Source organism: Mastigoproctus giganteus, chromosome 7 (genome assembly GCF_048544385.1).
Source record: "Mastigoproctus giganteus isolate SK-2022 chromosome 7, ASM4854438v1, whole genome shotgun sequence".
Taxonomy (NCBI): Eukaryota; Metazoa; Arthropoda; class Arachnida; order Uropygi; family Thelyphonidae; genus Mastigoproctus; species Mastigoproctus giganteus.
The window spans coordinates 128312807-128335902 of record NC_143581.1 but is presented as its reverse complement, the minus strand read 5'-3'; the positions used below and the strand labels follow the sequence as shown (position 1 = coordinate 128335902).

Sequence of the window (23096 nt, the reverse complement as noted above, 5' to 3'; positions counted from 1 at the left end):
TGCCTAACACGATCGAAAGCCTTTGAGATGTCAAGAACAACTGCTTGTGTTTCACCGAACTTTTCCATTGAATTAGTCCATAAATGGGTAATATAAACCAGAATATCTCAAGTGGATCGACACTGACGGAATCCATACTGGTGATCGTTGATCAGACGGAAGATTTTCTAGGTAGTTTAAGAGTTAGCGGTTAATTGATTTCTCCATTACTTTAGAAAGAGAAGAAGTAATTGCAATGGGACGATAATTGGATGGGAAGGATTTGTCACCCTTTTTAGGAACTGGCTGGATGTGAGCAAACTTCCAAGCAGAAGGAATACCTTTGGAATAAGAAAGTGAACACAGGCAGCAAAGAACAGGAGTAAGTTCAGGAGCACAGGTTTTGAATATAAGTGGAGAAATACCATTGGGACCTGCAGGTTTCTTAGCATCAATATTCGTCAAAATCCTTCTGACATCCTTTTGACAAAAGCCCACAGGAGGCATTAAATGGATAATGTTGGGAATGGTGGGAGGTGTTTTACCAAGATCATTAATACATGAGTTGGAAGAAAAATGGGATGCTAGCAGGTCAGCTTTATCCTTGGCTAAAGTGACAACAGAACCATCTGGTTTGGACAGAGGTGGGAGCAGAGATGGGCAAAAGTTGCGGCCAATAGCTTTGGCAAGAGACCAGAATGCTCGGCTACCATTAGGGCAAGACGCAAGTTTTCTACTCTTAGCCTGTTCAAACTCTAGTTTGGACTGATTAATAACTAGTTTACAATTGTTGCGAGCTTTGGTGTAGGCAGAAAATGAAACTGAAGAATTAGAAACAAGCCAATTACGATATGCAACCTTCTTCTCTTGAACAGCCTTAGCACATTTATTGGAACACCAAGGTTTAGATAAAGGACGAGATTTTAAAGTGGAGCGTGAGATAAAGGATTCCATTCCCGGCAAGAATAATTTCACTGACACGATCTGAGCAAACGCTGACATCAGAAGTTTTGAAACAGTAATCCAACCAAGGAAAAGAAGAAAAGAAATCTCGCAGGCCATCCCATTTTGCATTCTTGTAATGCCAAACAATACGAGGTTGGCAATAGCCATGACATAAAGGCTCCATTGAAAAAGAGACAATCACCAAGTTGTAATCTGAGGTGCCTAAAGGACCTCTCACTTTGATTGTGTACTTAGAAGGGTTGTTTGCAAGAAAAAGATCAAGCATGTTGGCTGTATGATTAGGAATGTCTGGTATTTTTGTAGGTAAATGAACAATGAAAAGGTCATTAGTAACTGCAAAAGCTTCAGCATCTCGACAAGCTGGATCAGTGCAACTAGAAAATGGAAGTCAGCTGGAGATGTGAACATTAAAATCACCAAGGAAAATTACCTCGCTGTTAGGAAAGTTGGACTGGAGAAAGTCAAGTTTCAAAGAGAGGAAGTCAAAGAGCTCCAAGTGATTAATGGAGTTGGGAGAACGGTAGCAACAACAGATGAATCTGACACGAGGTAAAGAGATTTTAAGCCAGAAAAGATCGAAAAGAGGAGATTCTAAATTACCAGGTCTGTCACAGGGAATATCAGAACAGACATATGTCCAAGTACCACCTTTGAGAAAGAAGGAATCATACAGCGGATAATTTAGGCAACTGAGATGAGCAGTAGTTGAATCAACCGATAACTGAGATTCTGTCAGAAAATGTACATGGGATTTGGCAGACTACAAGTGGTAATGTACATCATCGAGATTAGATTTCAGACCACGTATATTTGTGAAATGAACTAGGAAGTGTTTGGGAGGTTTAGATCTTTTCGCAGATAAGCTTACTCTATTAGTTTGGAAATTCATGGTGTATTCAGTAGTAAGAAAAAGTGGGGAAGGGGAGACCTGCTGTATGAAGTAATGAAATTTTTGGATATGGCATACACATTATTATTATTATTATTAAATCCGTTTATTAATGTAGCAAGTGTTTGCTTTCACCCCTTATACACCCCAGACCTAGAAGGTAAGAATGGTAAGAAAACCCCAGATCCTTGAAATAACGTGACATAGACAATGCCTCCCCACATACACACTACATGGACTCCTTCCAGTCACTATCTGGCAAAGTAGAGGTAGCATGATGTCCATCATAACTTCAAAAGTCATCAGTCATACTGCATGATGGAAGAGATGGTGAAGGGTTGACCGGAACTTAACTCTGTAGACTAAACATGGGTTCCACCGCTTCAAACCTCCAATAAGCAAAGTGGTGGTATTGCACCGGTTGATGAGAGTCATCTACAATCAGGCAATACCTAGTATTGCCTGATAACACAGAGGGGTGGCATTCCTCCATGTCGTGTGGGCACCACACCTCGACCCCTGATTACATTGGTTCATACCTGGATGGTCACCGACATGTGCTTGTGGATGGAGGTTATACCCAGGATTACTAACAGTCCCACCATCGTGAAGGTACAAGCAGAGGATTTGGCTGTCACAGACCATCCAGACTTCGAAGAAATTGGATCTACTTGACTTGAATGTCACCAGAATATCAGTTCCATCAGCGTTTTAGACTCCCAGGTAGACAGTACAGCTTGTCGGGCATATGAGAGAATGTCTGTGACATCCTCAAGGACCTTTTGATCCTCCTTTGTGAACTGTAGATACATTTGCACATCTCCAGTCTGTGGGAACCTCCCCTGAATCCAGAGAGGCTCTCACAATTATAGCTAAGGGTTTACGTATTTCATTTTCCGCCTCATTTAATATAACTGGATACATCTCATCCACCCCAGGTGCCTTTCTTATGTTATACAAAGGGATAATCACCTCCTTTTCCCTGCTAGCAAAATTCTTGTATATCATTGATAAAACACCTTGATCTGCTCTTGCAGCCTGTCTGCATTGCTCAGATAACCTCATATCTGATTGGACAATTACTCCCAGATATTTTTCATTTTCTACCACCCTAAGTGTAGTACCACACAGTTGGTACGTTCCTCTTGGGTTACTTCTACCCATATGCAGTACTTCGCATTTGTCAATGTTAAACTTCAGTTGCCACTTCTCAGCCCATCTGCCCAAATTTTCTAGATCCTGTTGCAGTAGCACACTGCCATTACTGTCATTAACAACCCTGCTACCTTTGTATCATCTGCAAACTTTGACACTAAGCCTGATATACCTTCATCAATATCATTGATAAATATACAAAACAACAGTGGGCCCATCACCGAACCCTGTGATACTCCACTAATAACATTAGTCCACTAACAGCAGCGGCCACTGATTACCACCTTCTGTGCCTTCTCCCACTCAACTACCCTTTTATCATTTGTAGCAACTTATCCTTAATACCATTCTGCTCCAATTTGTACAGTAGTCTTCCATACGGAACAGTGTCAAAAGCTTTACTGAAGTCCAAGTCTATGATATCAAAATTATTTTTTTCATCCAGTTCCTTTGTAACCAGATCATAGTATTCAAACAAATTTGTCGGACAAGACTTTCCCATAACAAACCCATGCTGTGTCTAAATTATTGCTGCAGCCTTGTCTAGATGAGCCTGCAGTGCACCTTTAACCAGTGACTCCATTATTTTACCCAGAATAGAAATTAAAACTAACAGGTCTATAATTACTTGTACCACTCTTCGATTCCCTTTAGTGAATTGGGGATACATTTGCACATCTCCCTAGTGGTTTCCCTTTAACTTTCCAACAGGCTGCAAACCTTAGCCATCCAAGAAGGCAGTTTATTCCAGTAGTCAATGACATGCTGACTAAATGTAAATTTCTCAAAGTCCAATCTGTTCAGGATTCCTTGTGTAGTTTGTATTTATGTCCAATTTCAAAGCAAATTCGATTGCTATTCAGCATGCTTTCCCCCACCATTTTCATACACTTTCATAATCTTTCCTCATGTGAATTCCCATTTTCACCAGTTGATTTATCCCTTTTTGTATCCTTTAGTGTCTTTGTATAATTGAATAAAAGTCATTAATCAATCCAAACTAGGTTTTGAACAGTCTAAGAGTAAAAAACTTGCTTCTTGTCTGAACAATGGTTGAGCATTCTGGTCTTTTGCCAAAGCTATGGGCGCCTCCGTAGCCAGGTGGGAAGGAGCAGCAGTGCGCAGCACACGCTTCTTGATTAGACCGGGGTTCGAGCCCGTCACCACCAAATACGGAGGATGCGGAAAGGTCAAGGAATGATCACCGCATATCCCGGAGCAATATGGCCTTAGTTGCTAATGCTCCTAAAAACCAACAAAACAAACAAACAAGCCAAAGCTATTGAGGGAGAGAGAGAGAGAGAGAAAATCTTTATTGCAACAACATTTGATTGTAACTGGTTACAAGGTTAAATAGTGTTGCATTTTCTCTTCATGGCCAAAAGGCCAGGGGTTACAGCTTTTGTCACTCTAACTCCCACCTCTCTTAAAACCTGATGATTCTATTGCCTCCTCAGCTAAAGATAAAGCCAACTTACTGTCATCCTACTTTGGGATCCAATCGCTGTTTATGTACTGCTTTTAGCAGTTATGGACATCACAGAACAAGAAGTGTTTTTGTTCTGAAGGTCTGCATGAAGTGATTTTTGATCATTCTTGGCAAGATTGGTTCTCCCTATTTTTTTTCCCACATAGACTATAACGGGAGACCCTAACTTATGAACAGGGCAGTATAGGCAAAAACTGATAGCACCTGTGTTTACTCCAGAAGAAACGTAATCAGGATTTCTTGTACTAAAGAATATAATGGAGAAATGAGCCTGGCACTGCTCTTGCTTCTCTCACCCATGAACTGTGAGGACAATAGTATATGTAAATCGTATATGTATCAGTTGTCATTTGGTTATTTAAATTGAATGTTCTAAATCTCATGGTAAGGTTTAGTAATTTTTGTTATGTAATTTAATTTGTAATGTAATTTGTTTAATGCCAGTTGTTTAATTAATGGCACATTATGTCATTTAATGCTATCTTATTTTGTTCTTTAATGTCTTATGTTATTGAATGTTATTTTACACCCCTTATCTGTAAACCCCCTTGCCTTTTACAGTTACAGAGCAATAAAAAGTACTGAAACCTATAACAGCTACAAGGTGATGTGTAATAGAGCCACAGAAAAGGTTCGACAGGCAAAGGCAGTTTATGAGAAATCACTAGCAAACAGAGCAAAGAGGGGGGATAAAGAATTTAAAGAATTCTTCACATATATAAATGCCAAGAAGAGCAGGACAAACCAGATCGGACCTTTACGTAAGGGAAAGGGGATAGTAATTAATACACCAGCTGCCGTTGCAGATGAACTCAACAGTTATTTTGCATCGATATTTACAAATGAAAAGCCTTTTGTGGCAATGGGAAATTGTAGGAGCGAAGTTAAAAAACATGTAATTAATGATATTGAAATTTCGCAAGATTATTTAATGAAAAAACTTTCGAGCCTACAGACCAGTAAGGCTCCTGGAGTTGATGGAATATACCCTATAATCTTAAGAGAGGAGGAAGCGAGTGCATTGCACCACTGAGGCTAATTATGCGAGCATCACTAGACTCTGGGGAGATTCCCTTGGATTGGAAAAGTGCAAATGTATCTCCCATATATAAGGGTGGCTCTAAAAGTGAAGTGGGAAATTATCGACCTGTGATCAAGGGTGCAATGATCAAGGGTGGAATTCAGGATCATTTGGATCGAATTGAAATTCTCAAGGATACTCAGCATGGTTTTGTAAAGGGAAAATCATGTTTAACAAATCTGGTTCGCTATTTCGAAAGGGTCACTCACGAGCTGGATTTAGGGAATAATTTCGACATTGTTTATTTAGATTTCAGCAAAGCTTTTGACTCAGTCCCACATGAGCGGTTGCTTTATAAGCTGGAACAGGTTGGAATCACTGGGAAAATCCTTAGACGGATAGAAGGATGGCTTCAGGGCAGGAGGCAGAGGGTTGTGATAAATGGCTATTCCTCAGATTGGGTTGATGTAAGATGTGGGGTTCCCCAAGGATCAGTATTAGGACCACTGTTGTTTTTAATTTTCATAAACGACATTGATGACGGGATAGAGGGCGTGATGTCTAAATTTGCAGATGATGTTAAAATTGGTAGAGTAGTTAATGATCACTGTCAAGCTGAGCTTCTTCAGAGAGACCTAGATAGACTTCAAGAATGGTCAGAAAAATGGCAGCTGTGCTTTAATCCAACAAAGTGTAAGGTATTACACCTAGGAAACAGTAATCCCAAAATAACTTATTCACTTGGTGGAGTTCAACTAAACCCAGTACTGGAGGAAAGGGACTTGGGTGTTACGATACAGTCAGACATGAAATTCTCTGAGCATTGTAAACAGGTTGCAAGGAAGGCCCATGGTGTCCTATCGATGATCTATCGAACTTTTGCAAGTAGAGATAGGGACGTGATAATCCCATTATATAAGGTTTATGTTAGACCACACTTGGAATACTGTGTTCAAGTATGGAGACCGCACCTAAAGAAAGACATCGAGCTTCTTGAAAGGGTGCAAAGAAGGGTAACTCGCCTGGTGAGATCGGCAAAAGGGCGTCCTTATGAAGAAAGACTTCGAATATGTGGGTTGCAGAGTTTGGAAACTAGACACCTTAGAGGAGATTTGATTGAGGTGTTTAAGGCTCTGAGAGGCATCAGTAAAATGAATGAGGACAAAATTTTCAAGATTATAAATGATGCTAGAACTAGGGGACATAAATTCAAATTACGGGGGGAAATGTTTAGATTGGACTGCAGGAAGTTTTATTTTAGCCAGCGAGTTATAAATTACTGGAATAAGTTGCCTTCATAGGTGGTAGAGGCCGACAGTTTGGGGAAATTCAAAGGTCATCTGGATAGTACTTTCGGGTAAGAGAAGCGCATAGGATGATAGGATTAATTTCCTTTTTATTTATTTTTTATTTCATTTTATTATTTTTTTTTTATTTATTAATTATTATTATTTAGTTATTTATTTTAGGTTTTTATCATTGTTTTGTTTGGTTTTTTTTTTTTTTTTTTTTTTGGCTGGTGCAGCATAAGCCATAGGCTTTCTTGCACCATACGGCCGTTACTAATACTAATACTTTTGGCCATGAAGGGAAAGTGCAACACCATTTAACCTTTTAACCAGTTCCAATCAAAGGTTGTTGCAATAAAGATTTTCTCTCTCACACCAAACTTGTTTTAGCCATTCTTCCCCCCCCCCCTCCCTCCCTCACTGCTTTTCAGCCCAACCAGTCGCTGAATGGTAATTTGACTCCTAATTGACCAATCTTGAAGTGTGACACTTCGGATCTATCTTCAATCCGAAATCTTGATTATTGGAACATTTACCAGAATATCAGACTCCAATCCGAAACTGCAGGAACGTACTACCAGACATGACTTCACTTGGGATAACCCTAATGAGGACCTCCATGGATCGACAGTCCTGCCTGGCTTCAAAAAAAAGAAACCACGTAAGGCAATACCCCACCCTGGAACAGAATCTCCACCACCACATGATGCAAACACTCAAACCGAACAAAGCCAGCCAATGACAACACAACCACCAGCACAATCATGCAAGTTGATTCAAACCCTTGAATATCATCCTTGCTCAAAGATTGAAACTAGAGGAAGTCTTAGCCCTTTCCTCTGCTGTACATACACAGATTATCCAAATTGAGAAACTTACTGCTGAAACAGAAATGCTGGCTGATAAATTTGAACGAGGAAATCGATTGCTATAGTGCCCTTGTTCATCCACCAAGGTGCTGATGATTCCTACCGAGAAAGAGCTTCCTAAATAACTTCCATCCAAACCGAAGTTAAAACCCAACTTTGTGGTCCATAAACCAATTGAATAATCTATGCAGGTGTTGAGCGAATCGATTAAAGACATTATGACCAAGCATATCAAATCCCAAATGAAAAACTTCAAAGTGCACTCTATACAGAAGATCCGTAGAACTAATTTCATAGTGGAAACTGCCACGAAGACAGTTTCACTATGAAACTAGTTCTACGAAGGCAGTTTCAAAATGTCTATAAGAAGTCCCTAGGGTGCCCAGGGACTTCTTATAAACCTAGCGGTTACTGACCTTGGCCTTTGTGATGACACACCAAAAGCAAGAGGACCATCAGTCATCATATTTGACATTCCCAAGTGGACACCTAAAGAGGAGCTTATTGAGGAAATCTCTCAATCTATCCATTCTACAGGGTAGATGGCCTCAAAGGATTTTAATTGAGGGACCCATCAAACTCTCAGCTGCCCAAATCAACACCAGAATTCACTACTGTGCATTCTGGCAAAACACAGTGGCAATCTACAAGGCAAAATGCGCTGGTCCCGCAGGAGCTAGTTGTTGTCGGTGGCTCTATTGTCAGGGAAGTGGTGAATATAATGTGAAAAAAAAGGATAGGAGCAAAGGGTCAGGGTATGTCTCTCCAGGGCAAAAGTTGATGACGTTATAGAGCAGATATCATCTTTTAAGGGCACAAAAGGTGATATTGTTGTACACATTGGCACTAATGATATTAAGAGTTTGGAAACCGACAGAAATACTTAACAAGTACAGGTCAATGTTGAAAAAAAGCTGTGAGTTAGGGCTGAATTTAAAAGTGTCTGCAATTCTGCCCAGACACGATAGGAGGGAGTATATGATAAGAGCCATGTCAGTCAATTTGGCCGTACAGAGATTGTGCAAGATTCATGGGGTAAATTTTTTTCAGCATGGTCTGTGCTTGTTATCGGGAGAGACTGCTTCTACGTGAATAGGATACACTTAAATGGAAAGGGTGCAAGAATATTTGCTGATGCTATTGAGGCAGCATTAGGTGGGCCGGAAAACCTCTATCCTAGACGGATTCACAGACTAATAGATCAACAGTAGCTGCAGGCAGAGGTAAAAGTGATCCTTGCACTGCTTCTATTGGAATGAGCAGCAGACTGGAAAGCAAAATGCTGGGAATTTCTAGAACTGCTGGGAGTCATCGTTGAAAAATATTTACATGGGCTGGGTTAGAGTAACTAAGAGTAACAACAGTGCATGTTGTTACTCTTAGTAGACCAATGCTAGGAGTATAGTAAATAAATTTGACGAACTTGAGGTGCTGCTCAAGACAGTTTTGAAGGATATTGTTGGGATATCAGAGACATGGTGTGACGTAGATAAAAGGAATACACAATTGCAATTTGGGGAGTACAATGTGTACAGAAAGGATAGGAAGGGAGGAAGGTTATGCTGTTACATAAAATCTAAGGCAGTGGATCTAATTGATATGGGTGGGCAGTGCAACATTGAGTCAGGTTAGTGTAACATAAGTACTGGGAAAGGAAAAATGAGAGTAGGAGTGTGTTATAGACCCAATGATTCTGATAAGTATAATGAACAACTGTACAAAGAAATAGGGTGGACCAGTAAATCAGAATGCCTTATAATGGGGGATTTTAACTTGCTGGATATTGACTAGAACTTATGGGTGGGTCAATTCACACACTAGTAAGACTTTTGTAGATTTATTGGATGATTGTTTTCTACAGCAGCATATTTGAGAGGTAACCAGATAGAGTAAAATACTCTTCGTCTGATTATCAGCAGTGATTATTCATGCATTAAGAATCTGCATATACAGAAACCACTAGGTGACAGTGAACACAGTGTACTGATGTAGGATTTACTTAAAGATGTAAAGGCTACTACAATGGTCTCAGACAGTGCTTAAATTCTATACAGTGGGACCAGCTAATGATGCTGCCAACAGCAAATTCTAAATGGGAGGATTCAAGGAGGTAATCCTGAAAGCTACTAAGCTTTTTGTTGCAACTAAGAAATACTGTTCAAGGTTTAGGCCTAAATGGATGTCAGATGAACTAATGAGACTTGTGGCAGAGAAGAAAAATGCATGGAATACATATAAATTATCAGGTGACACAAAAGACTGTAGTAGATATAAGCCAGTCTGTAGTCTGTAAAAAGGCACAAGTCACTAAGAAGGTTAGGCAAACGACGGCAGATTACGAGAAATATTTGGCAAAGGAAGCAAAGACTTCTTTACGTACATAAACTCTAGAAGGAAGGGAATGAATCTGATTGGTCCACTTGATATCAATGGTTCGACTGTTGATGATCCTGCTCAGGTAGCGGACAAATTGAATGAGTATTTTGCAACTATGTTCACACACAAAGAGTGATTTAAGGAGGCGAATGCCAGAAGTCTATTGAACTGTAACAGGGAGCTAAAGGATTTTGTACTAACTGAGAGTAAAGTGAATGAGAAATTGTTGAAGTTAAAATAAGGCAATGGTCAGGCCATGTCTTGAGTACTGCGTACAGGTCTGGAGGCTTCATTTTAGGAAGGATGTAAATTTGCTTGAGAGTGTACAGAGAAGGGCAACAAGATTGGTGAGGGGAATGAAGGGATCCTATTACCAAGAGAGAGAGGCTTAATTTCTGCAAATTGCAGTGGCTGGAAACTAAACACCTGCGAGGTGATCTGATTGAGGTGTATAAGGTCTTGAATTGGTTGAGCATGCTGAATTCTGACAGGGTTCTTCCACTTGTTCAGATTACGAACCTAAGGGGACATAAATTCAAATTGAGGAAAGACACATATAGAACAGATGTGCGGAAATTTGCCTTTAGCCAGCGGGTGGTTAGTTGCTGGAACAAACTTCCATCTGCCACTGTGGGAGTTGATAGCTTAAATAAATTCAAGGAGGAACTGAACAAACGTTTAGAGGGAATGGTTGTGTGAATTTTTTTATTTTTCATTTTTTATTTATTTTTATTTTTTGGCAGATGCTACATTATTATTATTATTGGCAATATGGTGCAAGGAAGCCCCAGGCTTATGCTGCAGATGTCAAAAAAAAAAAAAAATTTCTGAAATACCCTGTGAGAGAGAGAGAGAGAGAGAGAGAGAGAGAGAGAGAGAGAGAGAGAGAGAGAGAGAGAGAGAGAGAGAACAAGAGTCAGAAGTAGAAGGGAATCACCAAGTTTAAAAGAAGAATGATCATATCCAGCTCAGGACCCTGGGTGTGCCAAGCCCATACTAGATGTGAGCCCTACATAAGCTCATACACTTGCTTTCTTGCATCACATGCCTCTATTGCTATTACTAGTCTATCCAAACAGATAACAGACACCCCATCTCTTCCAATTCTTTGTAGTAGTAGTAGTAGAAGTGATGCAAGAAAGCAAGCATATGAGCTTATGCAGCATCAGCCAAATTCCCACTTAGAATTTGCTGTTGGTAACATCATCAGTCTGTCCCAATGTACAGAATTTAAAAACTGTCTGAGACCACTATAGTCACCTTTACGGGAAAAAAAACCCCTTCCTTTACCCTTGATGGTAATTATATCTTTAAGTGAATCCCACATCAGTACACTGTGATCACTGCCACCTAATGGTTCCTTTATCTGCAAATTCTTAATACACAAATGATCACTGCTGATAACTAGTTCAAGAGTATTACCCTCTCTGGTTGCCTCTCAAACATGCTGCTGCAGAAAACAATCATCCAATAAATCCACAAAATTCTTACTAATGTGCGAGTGACCAACCCATAAATTCCAGTCTATATCTGGGAAGTTAAAATCACCCATTATAAGACATTCTGATTTACTAGTCTACTCTATTTCTCTATACAATTGTTCATTGTACTCATTCAAATCATTAGGCCTAAAACACACTCCTACTCTTATTTTTACTTTCGCAGTGCTTATGTCACACCAAACTGATTCAACAGTGCACTGTTCATCTATATCAACTGGATGCACCTCTTTTGATTTTATGTTTTTCTTAATTAACGGCATAACACCTCCTCCCTTCCTATCCTGTCTATACTTTCTGTACACATTGTACTCCCAAAATTCCAGTTCTGCCTTCATTATATCTGGGTGACACCACGTCTCTGCTATCCCAACAATATCCACCTTTGATGTCTTGACCAACACTTCAAATTCATCAAATTTATTTACTATACTTCTAGCATTGGTATACATGTACCTATTCTTTTTATTAGTTACCCTAACGCATCCCATATACCCACCTGTTTCACGATGACTGCCATCAGCCCCGAAACCCCCAACACCCCTCGCTCAACACCGCTGCTTATTCTAATAGAAGTAGTGCAAGAATCACCTTCACCTCTGCCTGCAGCTAATTTTAACCTTTTAGTCTGTGAATCCCCCCAAGCTAGCAGTTTTCCAACCCACCTAACACTGGCTCGATAGCATCAACAAATATTCTTGCACCCTTTCTATTTAAGTGTATTCCATCCCTGTAGAAGCAGTCTCTCTTGTTAATAAGCACAGACCAGGCTGAAAAAAAATTTTACCCCTTGAGTCTTGCACATTTCCTCCAGGGCCAAATTGATTGACAAGGCTCTCATCATGTACTCCCTCCTATCATGTCTGGGCAGAATTGCAGACACTTTCAAATTTAACCCTAATTCACGACATTTTTGCAAAATTGGCCTGTACTTGTTAAGTAAATCTGCAGATCTCCTACTCTTAATGTCATTGGTGCCAACATGTAGAACAATATCACCCTTTGTGCCCTTAAAAGATGATATATGCTTTACAATGTCATCAACTTTTGCCCCTAGCGGACATCTTCTGGTCCTATTCCAACTATCCTTTTAACACAATATATTCCCCGTCTCCCTGACAATAGAGTCACTGACGATAACTAACTCCTGTGGGACCAGCGCACTCTGCCTTGGAGGTTGCCGCTGTGTTGCCTAATGCCCAGGAGTGAGCTCTGCCGTTGAGTTGGGCAGCTGAGAGCTTGATAGCTGAGGGCTGAGGGCCCCTCATATTAATTTCTTCGAGGGCATCTACCCTACACCTCAAGCTCTCATAGACGCCCATCAGAACGGAGCTGACGCCTAATTTCTAGATACTCTCTGCACCTGGCCCACACAAAGATATCCTCCTTGGCTAGATCATGTTCCGTTCCAGAGAGTTCGGCAAACATTTCACAAGTTGCACGTTTTTTAGGCTGCGATGCGTTGAAGAATCGCCCCCAGCCATGTAATTTGGGTTTAAGTTACTTGAACTTATTATTTTTTAAAATTTATACAGGGTGTCTCAAAAATATTGGTACAAATGTTTAGGGGAGGTAGGTAACATCTAAAGGAATGTGAATCGCATAGGAACCCACAACCGGAAACGTCACAGGGAAAGTAGTACAGAGGCACAAGAAGCAGAAATGACACAAGACAGTAATTAGTGGCAAACATTTATTTGACATAATATTAACAATGGAGTACGAGATGGATGCATTTCATGATGTTACAACAGATGCTCGAAGATTCCACCACAAGATGCGATGCATGCATGACACCGCCGCAGCATGGATTGGCCCCCCACACAGACATTATATTTACCATGTAAATATAATGATATATATATATATATATATATATACAGTCGATTCCGGTTTTTTGGGACACATTGGGACTAGTGCATTTTGGCCCGATTTAGCAGCTGCCCCAATTATCCGAAGTTTCACGTAAATAGTTAAAAATACAATGGACCCCGCTTTACAAGGTTCACTGTACAGTTAAATCCCATTACGATTGACTCACCATAGTAAAGTATAGTTCACTTATATGATGTGTAGTAAGCACCAGTCATTGTGATCACATTTGTGAATTGAATTTTAATTCTATTAAACAGTGATTCTAATTAGCGAAAATAGGAGGAATATTATCCACAGGCTATAAAAGTAAAGATATATTAAGCACAAATTTACCCTTTATTATCTTACCGATTAAAAAATTAAATGATATGTGATAATCAGAAGAGTATTTTTATTGGCCACAAAAACATGGGAAAGGGCAATACATTCCCCTTCCACCAAATTTCATATAATTTCAATAAGACTAAATACCTTCAGCTATTTTATAATTTTGATGTGTTGTGCATAGTTAATTTTCATTCACACAAAAAACCAAAAATAAGATTTATAACTAGTGAAATATTTCCATTTGAACAATGAATCCATGTAATAGCATGTGATAGATACAGCTCAGCCAAAACCTTAAAACTCCTGCACATAAGACGAATTTCGTTATCAAAGAGAGCAATCCCAAAAACTATTCAAAAAAAATTTGTGATTTGGAAATAATCAAATCCACAAATAGTGAGGTTACAAACAGGAAGAATAGGGTGTACTAAATTATGCATTTCAGCAAGAATAAATAAAGATTTTCGGGTACATATTGTATATATTTAGGCATAAATATTTTATTTTCAAAAGCATAAGTTTTAAAACAATTGTTTTGTGCTATGGTTAATGCCACACACCAGGTAAATCCTGCATTTCACAGGATATGCAATGTATAATGATCATAGGAATATACATCTGAAAGCATTCACCATAAAGTGGAGGAATATCTTCAGAATTTTACAATGGAATGATTCACCCCCCCCCCAATAAGCTATGTAAAAAAAAAAAAAAAAAAAGAGGTGGGAGAAATGGCACCCTCACATTCCTTTTCATCCCCTGGCTGGCAGTCATATGAAATCATAAATGATATAGTGCCATACCATTTTTACTTTAATAGAGATTTACAATATTTTCAATAGAGAAATGGTGGCTAAAAATAATCTCGAGAAACATTGCAAATTACTTTTGAGTTAACTGAATGGTTTTCCAATGTGAAATTTTTAGGTTTTAATGAGTTAAAATTAATCCACCCAACATGACATAAAGCTGAGAAACAAATTTTAAAAATATAATTTAAAAAATAATAATAACCAAACATGAATTAATATTATACAGATTAAAGCTGTATTTGCAAAGAAAATTTACTATATATACTATAAATACATGTGATATATTTAAGATATTTCCCATACAGACAATGGTACACATCCTCAGTAAGGTTTCCAACAATTCTTTTTCAGAAGCAGCAGTCTGATGCAGCCATGCTAGCATATCCCCTATATAACGAAGTGGATCATGAGAATGAAGCTCAATTGGACGAGGCATACCACCTGGACCTATAAATTATATAAACGAAATGTAGTAATAACAGCCCCCGCATCTATTTTATTTTAATTTTTTTTTTTTTACTTAATTCTAAACCTGCTTTTTAAAAAAAAAAGTTTTGATATTTGACCAACACATGGAAAACACTATTCAATGTGCTCCAATACTATAGGAAATTCTTCCATGCATGATGCTACAAACTACACACAAACAAAAGAAATACTTGCATTTGAATGATCATCAACTGGTAACTGAAAGAATGATAAAGTTTAAATAGATCTAATGAATTCTGGTTCCAGCAGCAGGACTAGCAAGTGGAAAAAATTTGAAATTGCGCTCTTATTCCACTTGGTGGATGAAGTGTTATCATGTGGGACATGACTTCTTAGGAGAACAGAACACTCGTAATACTCAGAGACCAATGATCCATTAGTAGAGTCTATTTAAATATCACTATAAACGATAATCCCACTGCAGTGACTTTCTATTGGGCCCCTTTTTCCTGCCTAATATTCTGCGACTGATTCTTGCTCAAAAAATTGGCCATTTAAAAACATGTACAGTCTGTCCTCGTATAGCACGATAGTTGCGTTCCTAGAAATTCTCATGCAATGCAAAATCGTGCAATATAAACAACAGGCCCTATGGGAAAAGTAGGGTTAGGGGCCGACCACCCAAGATTGAACACACATTTGGAACCAAAACATTACCAAACACAATAAATAATCGGGTAATTTTAATCGTTATAAAATACTTACGTATTTTATAACGATTAAAATACGTAATAAAAATAATATTATATTATAATAAAGTATTTTTAGTATTTTTTAATACTAAAAAAGTATTTTTACGAATAAAATACGTATTTTATTCGTAAAAAATTTATTATATTAAATAAAATAGTCGTAATAAAATACGTATTTTATAATACGTAAGTATAAATTATAATACGTAAGTCGTAATAAAATATTGCTAATGCTTTTGCTTCTATCGTAAGCAAACTTGTTTTTTGTTTGATTTTCTATCCAAAGAGATGACAGCCGTTCCATCTTTTCCAATTCTTTGTGTCTTAATCTAATGGATTTTAATTACACTTTGAGTTGTTCATGCTATAAAAATTATTTTCTCTGCATTCTTTGTAATTCTCGGCGTTGCCTCATTTAGGTCTGTAGCACGTGCAATATCACATGGTCTTTCATTTCGCTCAAAGCGTTTCACAATTTCATATTTTTTCTCTATCGACAGAAGCGGACTGGCCATAAGCCTTACGGGGGAAACCACGGTGGGCCGGAGGCCGGTGTGATTTTGGCCATAAACTGTGGTATGAGGCCACTATAAATTTTCCCGGTTAAGAATTTTTGACCCAGTCCGCCTGTTTATCGATATTGCTTCTTTTTCTCTCTGAATCTGCAGTGTCTTCGCCAGGACGCTTCCTTTTCACACCTTTTAAGTATTTTACTCATTTTTAGGGAATAAAGCACAATTACAAAACGAGGAGGCACGCTTGATACACATAAACAAAGCTGCGCGCGTGTAGCAACTGAATAAACAACACCGTAAAGCCCGAGATACACTATTAATTAACACCTCGCATTTTACTAAAGCACATTTTTGGAGGTTACTACCATAAAACAATAAAAACAATTTCCAGTTGCGTTTCTGCTAGTGGAACTTGTTATAAACTGGTAGTAAACTCGATCTAATTGCATTTGCGATTATAGCGACAGCTGGAATTGTGTTGGTTTTTACGTTATTATGGTGAAATGTGTTTTCCCTTCACTGATATAAAACACATAAATACATTTTCAGACTCTTCTTCATTGCTATCGTGTTGTGTTCAGTTGGGGTGATTCCGCGTTCGACTGCCATTTCTTGTAAACACAAAGGCGAATCGTGTATAAGCGAATTCGGTTCGTGTTATATAAGATAACGTTCCCCTATTTATGAATCGTGTATGATCGAATTCGTGTAATGCAAACACGTGTTATACGAGGACCGACTGTATATGAGAAAAAATTATTTTCTAATATAAAAATTAACAAAAAAAATCATTTCTTTGATGATGATTTGGAAACCATTTTATGAGTAGTAGCAGCCTCCATGGCCACTAATACTTATAAAACGGTCAGGAGCAGAAGTGCAGTAGCGCACACTATTTGAGTAGAAAGGGGTTCAAGCTCCTGACTGCTAAACATGATCGATCTGCCAACCTGCACTGGACCAGCATGGCAGATTATGGTCTTTCCCTTGACACTGATTGTTGAGGAGACTTCCATCTTTGAGTGGATTGATAATGGCTGCAGTTAACCTTTCTTTTTTATGAGTATTAAACTCAAAACAAGGTACCATACATCATTAGACTAGTGCAAATGAAAAAACATTCAGAAGAAATATTGTTATATGCAAATAAAACAACATTCATGAAGAAATGTCCTTATGCGGGGTTTTTTTTTTTTTTTTTAATAAGTGTAAAGGAAATGTTTCTGGGACACATAAAAGAAAAAGGAAACATAAAGGAAATGTTTCTGGTCTTAACGAGTTGTACAGTGTAGTCAGTGTCATGCAAAAGACAGAATAATGCAAAGCACCTGGACTCTAACATTAAAGGACTCCCTAAACCAGTGGCCTCCAAACTTTTTGTGCCTGTGGGGACATTTGAATTTATGAGAAACTGGTGGGCACAAACTGAATTCAGGCAAAAAGCAGTGAACTCCAAGAATAACAAACCACAAAGTGCAAAAGAAAACAGCAACATCACAATAGGGCAGAACACCCCACCACATTCCACACATAGTCATGCTGTGTTCTAGTATGTTTACCATTGACTGGCAATGGTATTCCCTCACTAGCTGCATAGTGCATGTTTTGTGATACCATCAATCCACCAGGAAATAAACTACTTACAAACCTTTTGATGAGCACGGGAGGGGGAAACTGTCATATTAGGGTTACCTTATGATTACCTCATCTACATGTGCACGATACATCATGTGTAATATGTGCAAATTGCATGTGACACCAGTCAATTTGTAAAGGCAAATTGACTGGTGTCACATGCAATTTGCTTGACGCTTGACTGGTGTCACATGCAATGCTGGACAAAAAAAACCCAAGTTTCCAGGGAGATCCTTGCTATTCACACTTGAGACTAACTCAGCCGCAGAGTGAAAAAAACAAATCCAAACAAGTTTTTTGTGCCACTGACTGGACTTAAACATAGACCTTTTTTTACCCAGTATAGAGGACAGTGATTACTGGCCACTGTGCTACTTGCAAAGTTTAGCATTGCGCCTTGCAAGTTTATAATGTTATGTATGATCCCTACTCATATTATAGCCTTCATTATTCTTCTAGCAGGCAACAAAAAAAGGGGGGCCCTTGGCAGATGCCATGGTGCCCGCAGGCACTACAATGAGGATCATTGCCCTAAACATTTATTAAATGGCTATAATTACAGTTATAACAAAACACAGTTTTCAAACCAAAGATGAACATGGGATCAAGTATCCAGTATATGACTGCACAATTCTGCAGTATAACAATACTATTGTGGCAAGACAAAATTTCCTCAGTTCAGCTCATGCTATAAAATGTTGAACAATCCTGTTTTCCAATGTTGCCACTAACTGGACAAAAAAAATCCAATATTAACATCAAACCCTCTGCATCACAACAACAAAAAAAAAAATTAATTCACATCAGTTAATTCCTTTCACCATTGGCAGTCACTGATAATGAAATGTGGAAATGAAATATACCACTTTTATCCAGAAAACAAAAAACAATCCATCAAATAGCACCCAAACTCTCCCACAGAGGAAGTTCAAGACAGCTTTCTTGGCAAAAAAAAAAGGGGGGGTATGCCTTAAGCAAATATGACAGCCACTTACAGTGACACATATCAGGGAAAAAGAAATAAAATGTAATCCTCATGTGAAAACAGTGGAGAACTAAAAAACAAGAGAAGTCACCACAAAACTGCACTGGATTATGTTTCTACCATACAGTCCATCAACCATACAGTACAATTCTTGCTCTTTTGAAATTCCATCTTTTTGATCAAATGATGGTTCCCAGTGGGTGTTTGAAGGGGGATGGATAAATAATAACAGTGGTCAGCATGACTTTTACTCCACCTCCAAGAATACATTGGAGTTGTTCCAAGTAAATTTTTATGAGTTGATTTTGAAAATAATTCTTAATTTCACATCACGCTTTCTGCATTATAAGTTTTATATGTACCCATACATGTTTTTCTTACTAGGGAAGTAGATAATGTTTGCCTGTGCTCAAAGATGCAGTAATATGTTGGAGACAATTAACATTGTTCAATACTGTTTCTTGGTTTGTCTCTCTGCATCTCCCACTTCCCTCTTTCAGTAATGGAAAGATGGTTGTAGTGCATGCATACACTCATCTGCATTTCTATTACATATTGTTTCCTTCTTCTACATTTTGCTCAGCATTATATTGTTCAAATGTATAAGCAGAAGCAAACAAAGTGTTTGAATCACCCTGACACTTCCTGCAACCTGTGTGGACAGTTTATAACAAAAATCTACAGTAATTACTAAACACAGATTAGTGATCAGGACAAAAATGAGCTCCATATATATGCTGTATTAACTACATCACAAATACTAAGATGTGCTAACTGAAAAAATGAAAAGTATGCCTTTTGCTGTTCCTATTTTGTGGCGAGAGCTGTGCAACCAAATTGACGATTGCTATTTCTGCATGATAAAAATGCAAGCGCCTAAAATATCCTAACATCTGCAGGACTTCTATTAGAATAAGTAGCGACCTGGAGCGAGAGGTGCTAGGGGTTTCAGGGAGAGTCATTTGAAACAGGTGGGTATGGGATGTGTTAGGGTAACTAATAATAAGGATAGGTACATGTATACTTGCATGTATACCAATGCTAGAAGTACAGTAAATAAATTTGATGAATTTGAAGTGTTGGTCAAGACATCAAAGGCAGATATTGTTGGGATAGAAGAGACGTGGTGTCACCCAGATATAATGAAGGCTGAACTGGAATTTCGGGAGTACAATGTGTACAGAAAGGATAGACAGGATAGGAAGGGAGGTGGTGTCATGCTGTTAATTAATAAAAACATAAAATCAAAAGAAGTGCATCCAGTTGATATAGATGAACAGTGCACTGTTGAGTCAGTTTGGTGTGACATAAGCACTGCGAAAGCAAAAATAAGAGTAGGAGTGTGTTATAGGCCTAATGACTCATATGAGTACAATGAACAATTGTACAGAGAAATAGAGTAGGCTAGTAAATCAGAATGTCTTATAAGGGGGGATGTTAACTTCCCAGATATTGACTGGAACTTGTGGGTTGGTCACTCACACACTAGTAAGACAATTGTGGATTTATTGCATGATTGTTTTCTGCAGCAGCATGTTCGAGAGGCAACCAGAGAGGGTAATACGCTTGATCTGGTTATCAGCAGTGATCATTCGTGAATTAAGAATTTGCAGATAAAGGAACCACTAGGTGGCAGTGATCACAGTGTACTGATGTGGGATTTACTTAAAGATATAATTACCATCAGGGGTAAAGGAAAGGGTATTTGCTTCCGTAAAGGTGAGTACAGTGGTCTCAGACAGTTTTTAAATTCTGAACAGTGGGATCAACTGACGATGTTACCAACAGTAAATTCTAAATGGGAAGCATTCAAGGAATTAATCGCGGATGCTACTAAAAGTTCCATACCTATTAAGAAATATTGTTCAAGGTTTAGGCCTAAATGGTTATCAAATGAACTAATGAGACTCGTGACAGAGAAGAAAAATGCATGGGATGCATATAAATTATCAAGCGACTCAGAAGCCTATGGGAGATATAAGGGCGCCTCCGTAGCCAGGTGGGAAGGAGCAGCAGTGCATAGCACACGCTTCTTGATTAGACCGGGGTTCGAGCCCGTCACCACCAAATACGGAGGATGCGGAAAGGTCAAGGGAATGACCACCGCATATTCCCAGAGCAATATAGCCTTAGTTGCTAATGCTCCTAAAAACCAAATAACAATAACAAGCAGATATAAGGTAGTTTGTAATCAGGTCACAAAGGAGGTTAGGCAGGCGAAGGTAGATTACGAGAAATCTTTGGCAAAAGATGCTAAGAAAAACAGCAAGGATTTCTTTACTTATATAAACTCTAAAAAGAAGGGGAAGAATCTTATCGGTCCACTTGATATCGATGGTTCAACTGTTGATCCTGCTTAGAGAGCAAACTGAATGAGTATTTTGCATCTACATTCACACATGAGGAGTTATTAAGGTTTGAAAATGCCACAAGGTTATCAAATTGTAGCAGGGTGTTAATGATTTTGCATGAGAAATTGTTGAAGTTAAACATAAGAAAGGCACCTGGGGTGGATGGGATCTATCCAGTTATATTAAAGGAAGTGGCAAAGAAACTAAGCAAACCCTTAGCCATAATTATGAGAGCATCACTGAACTCAGAGGAGGTTCCCGTGGACTGGAGATGTGCAAATGTATCCCCAATTCACAAAGGGGGATCGAAGGGTGACACGAGTAATTACAGACAAGTTAGTTTAACTTCTGTTCCGGGTAAAATAATGGAGTCACTGGTTAAAGATGCATTGCAGGATCATCTAGACAAGACTGCAGCAATAATTCAGACACAGTATGGGTTTGTTAAGGGAAAGTCTTGTCTGACAAATTTGATAGGATATTATGATGTGGTTACAAAGGAACTGGATGCAAAAAATAATTTTGATATCATATATTTGGATTTCAGGAAAGCTTTTGACCCTGTTGAGCATGGAAGACTATTGTACAAATTGGAGCAGAATGGTATTAAGGGTAAGTTGCTACAATGGATAAAAGGATGGTTGAGTGGGAGAAGACAGAGGGCGGTAATCAATGGGTGCTGTTCTTCATGGACTAATGTTATTAGTGGAGTCCCACAGGGTTCGGTGATGGGTCCTCTGTTGTTTTGTATATTTATCAATGATGTTGATGAAGGTATATCAGGTTAATGTCGAAGTTTGCAGATGATACAAAGGTTGGCAGGGTTGTTAATGACAGTAATGGCAGTGTGCTACTGCAACAGGATCTAGATAATTTGGGCAGATGGGGTAAGAAGTGGCAACTGAAGTTTAACCTTGACAAATGCAAAGTACTGCATATGGGTAGAAGTAACCCCAGAGAAATGTACCAACTGTGTGGTACTACACTTAAGGTGGTAGAAAATGAAAAAGACCTGGGAGTAATTGTGCAGTCAGATATGAAGTTTTCTGAGCAATGCAGATAGGCTGTTAGGGCAGGTCATGAGGTCTTGTCAATGATATATAGGAATTTTGCTAGCAGGAAAAAGGAGGTGATTGTCCCTCTGTATATGGTTAGACCACGCTTTGAGTACTGCATATAGGTCTGGAGGCCTCATTTTAGGAAGGATGTAGATTTGCTTGAGCGTGTACAGAGAAGGGCAATAAGATTGGTGAGGGGAATGAAGGGATCGTCTTACCAAGAGAGGCTTAAGTTCTGCAAACTGCAGTGGCTGGAGACTAAGCACCTGCACGGTGTTCTGATTGAGGTGTATAAGGCCTTGAATGGGTTGAGCATGCTGAATTCTGATGGGATTCTTCCACTTGTTCAGATTACGAACCTAAGGGGGCATAAATTCAAATTACGAAAGGACAGATGTAGAATAGATGTGCAGAAATTTGCCTTTAGCCAGCGGGTGGTTAATTGCTGGAACAAACTTCCATCTGTCATTGTGGAAGTTGATAGGTTAAATAAATTTAAGGAGGAACTGGACAGGCATTTGGAGGGTATGGTGTGATTTTTTTTTTTTTTTTTGCTGATGAAGCTCATACACTTGCTTTCTTGCATCACATGCCACTAGTACTACTACAAGTAACCACAATAGGAACTGTTCCACATAATAAAGAACTACTGATGTCAGATCCCCAATATCATAACTAAAGAATAAAGAAAGCAGAGATGAATATAACCAATATTCTTATGTTGAGACTTTGCTGGACTGTCCACGTCAAACAGTTTTGGACTACAACCAGAAAATAATAACATGCCACACTTAATTAAGTAAGAAGAGCTGAAATGACTTGGTT

General features: G+C 38.7%; 1 protein-coding gene across 3 annotated transcripts in view; it reads right to left on the bottom strand.

Annotated features, from left to right (window-relative positions):
• Cog6 (conserved oligomeric Golgi complex subunit 6) overlaps window positions 1–23096 on the bottom strand; it is a 439606-nt gene that overhangs the window by 167426 nt on the left and 249084 nt on the right. For all 3 annotated transcript variants that reach the window (XM_090377892.1, XM_090377894.1, XM_090377893.1), the window contains one exon: window positions 14850–14993. In XM_090377892.1, the coding sequence (XP_090234018.1) occupies window positions 14850–14993 (144 nt within the window). The remainder of the gene's footprint in view (window positions 1–14849; window positions 14994–23096) is intronic.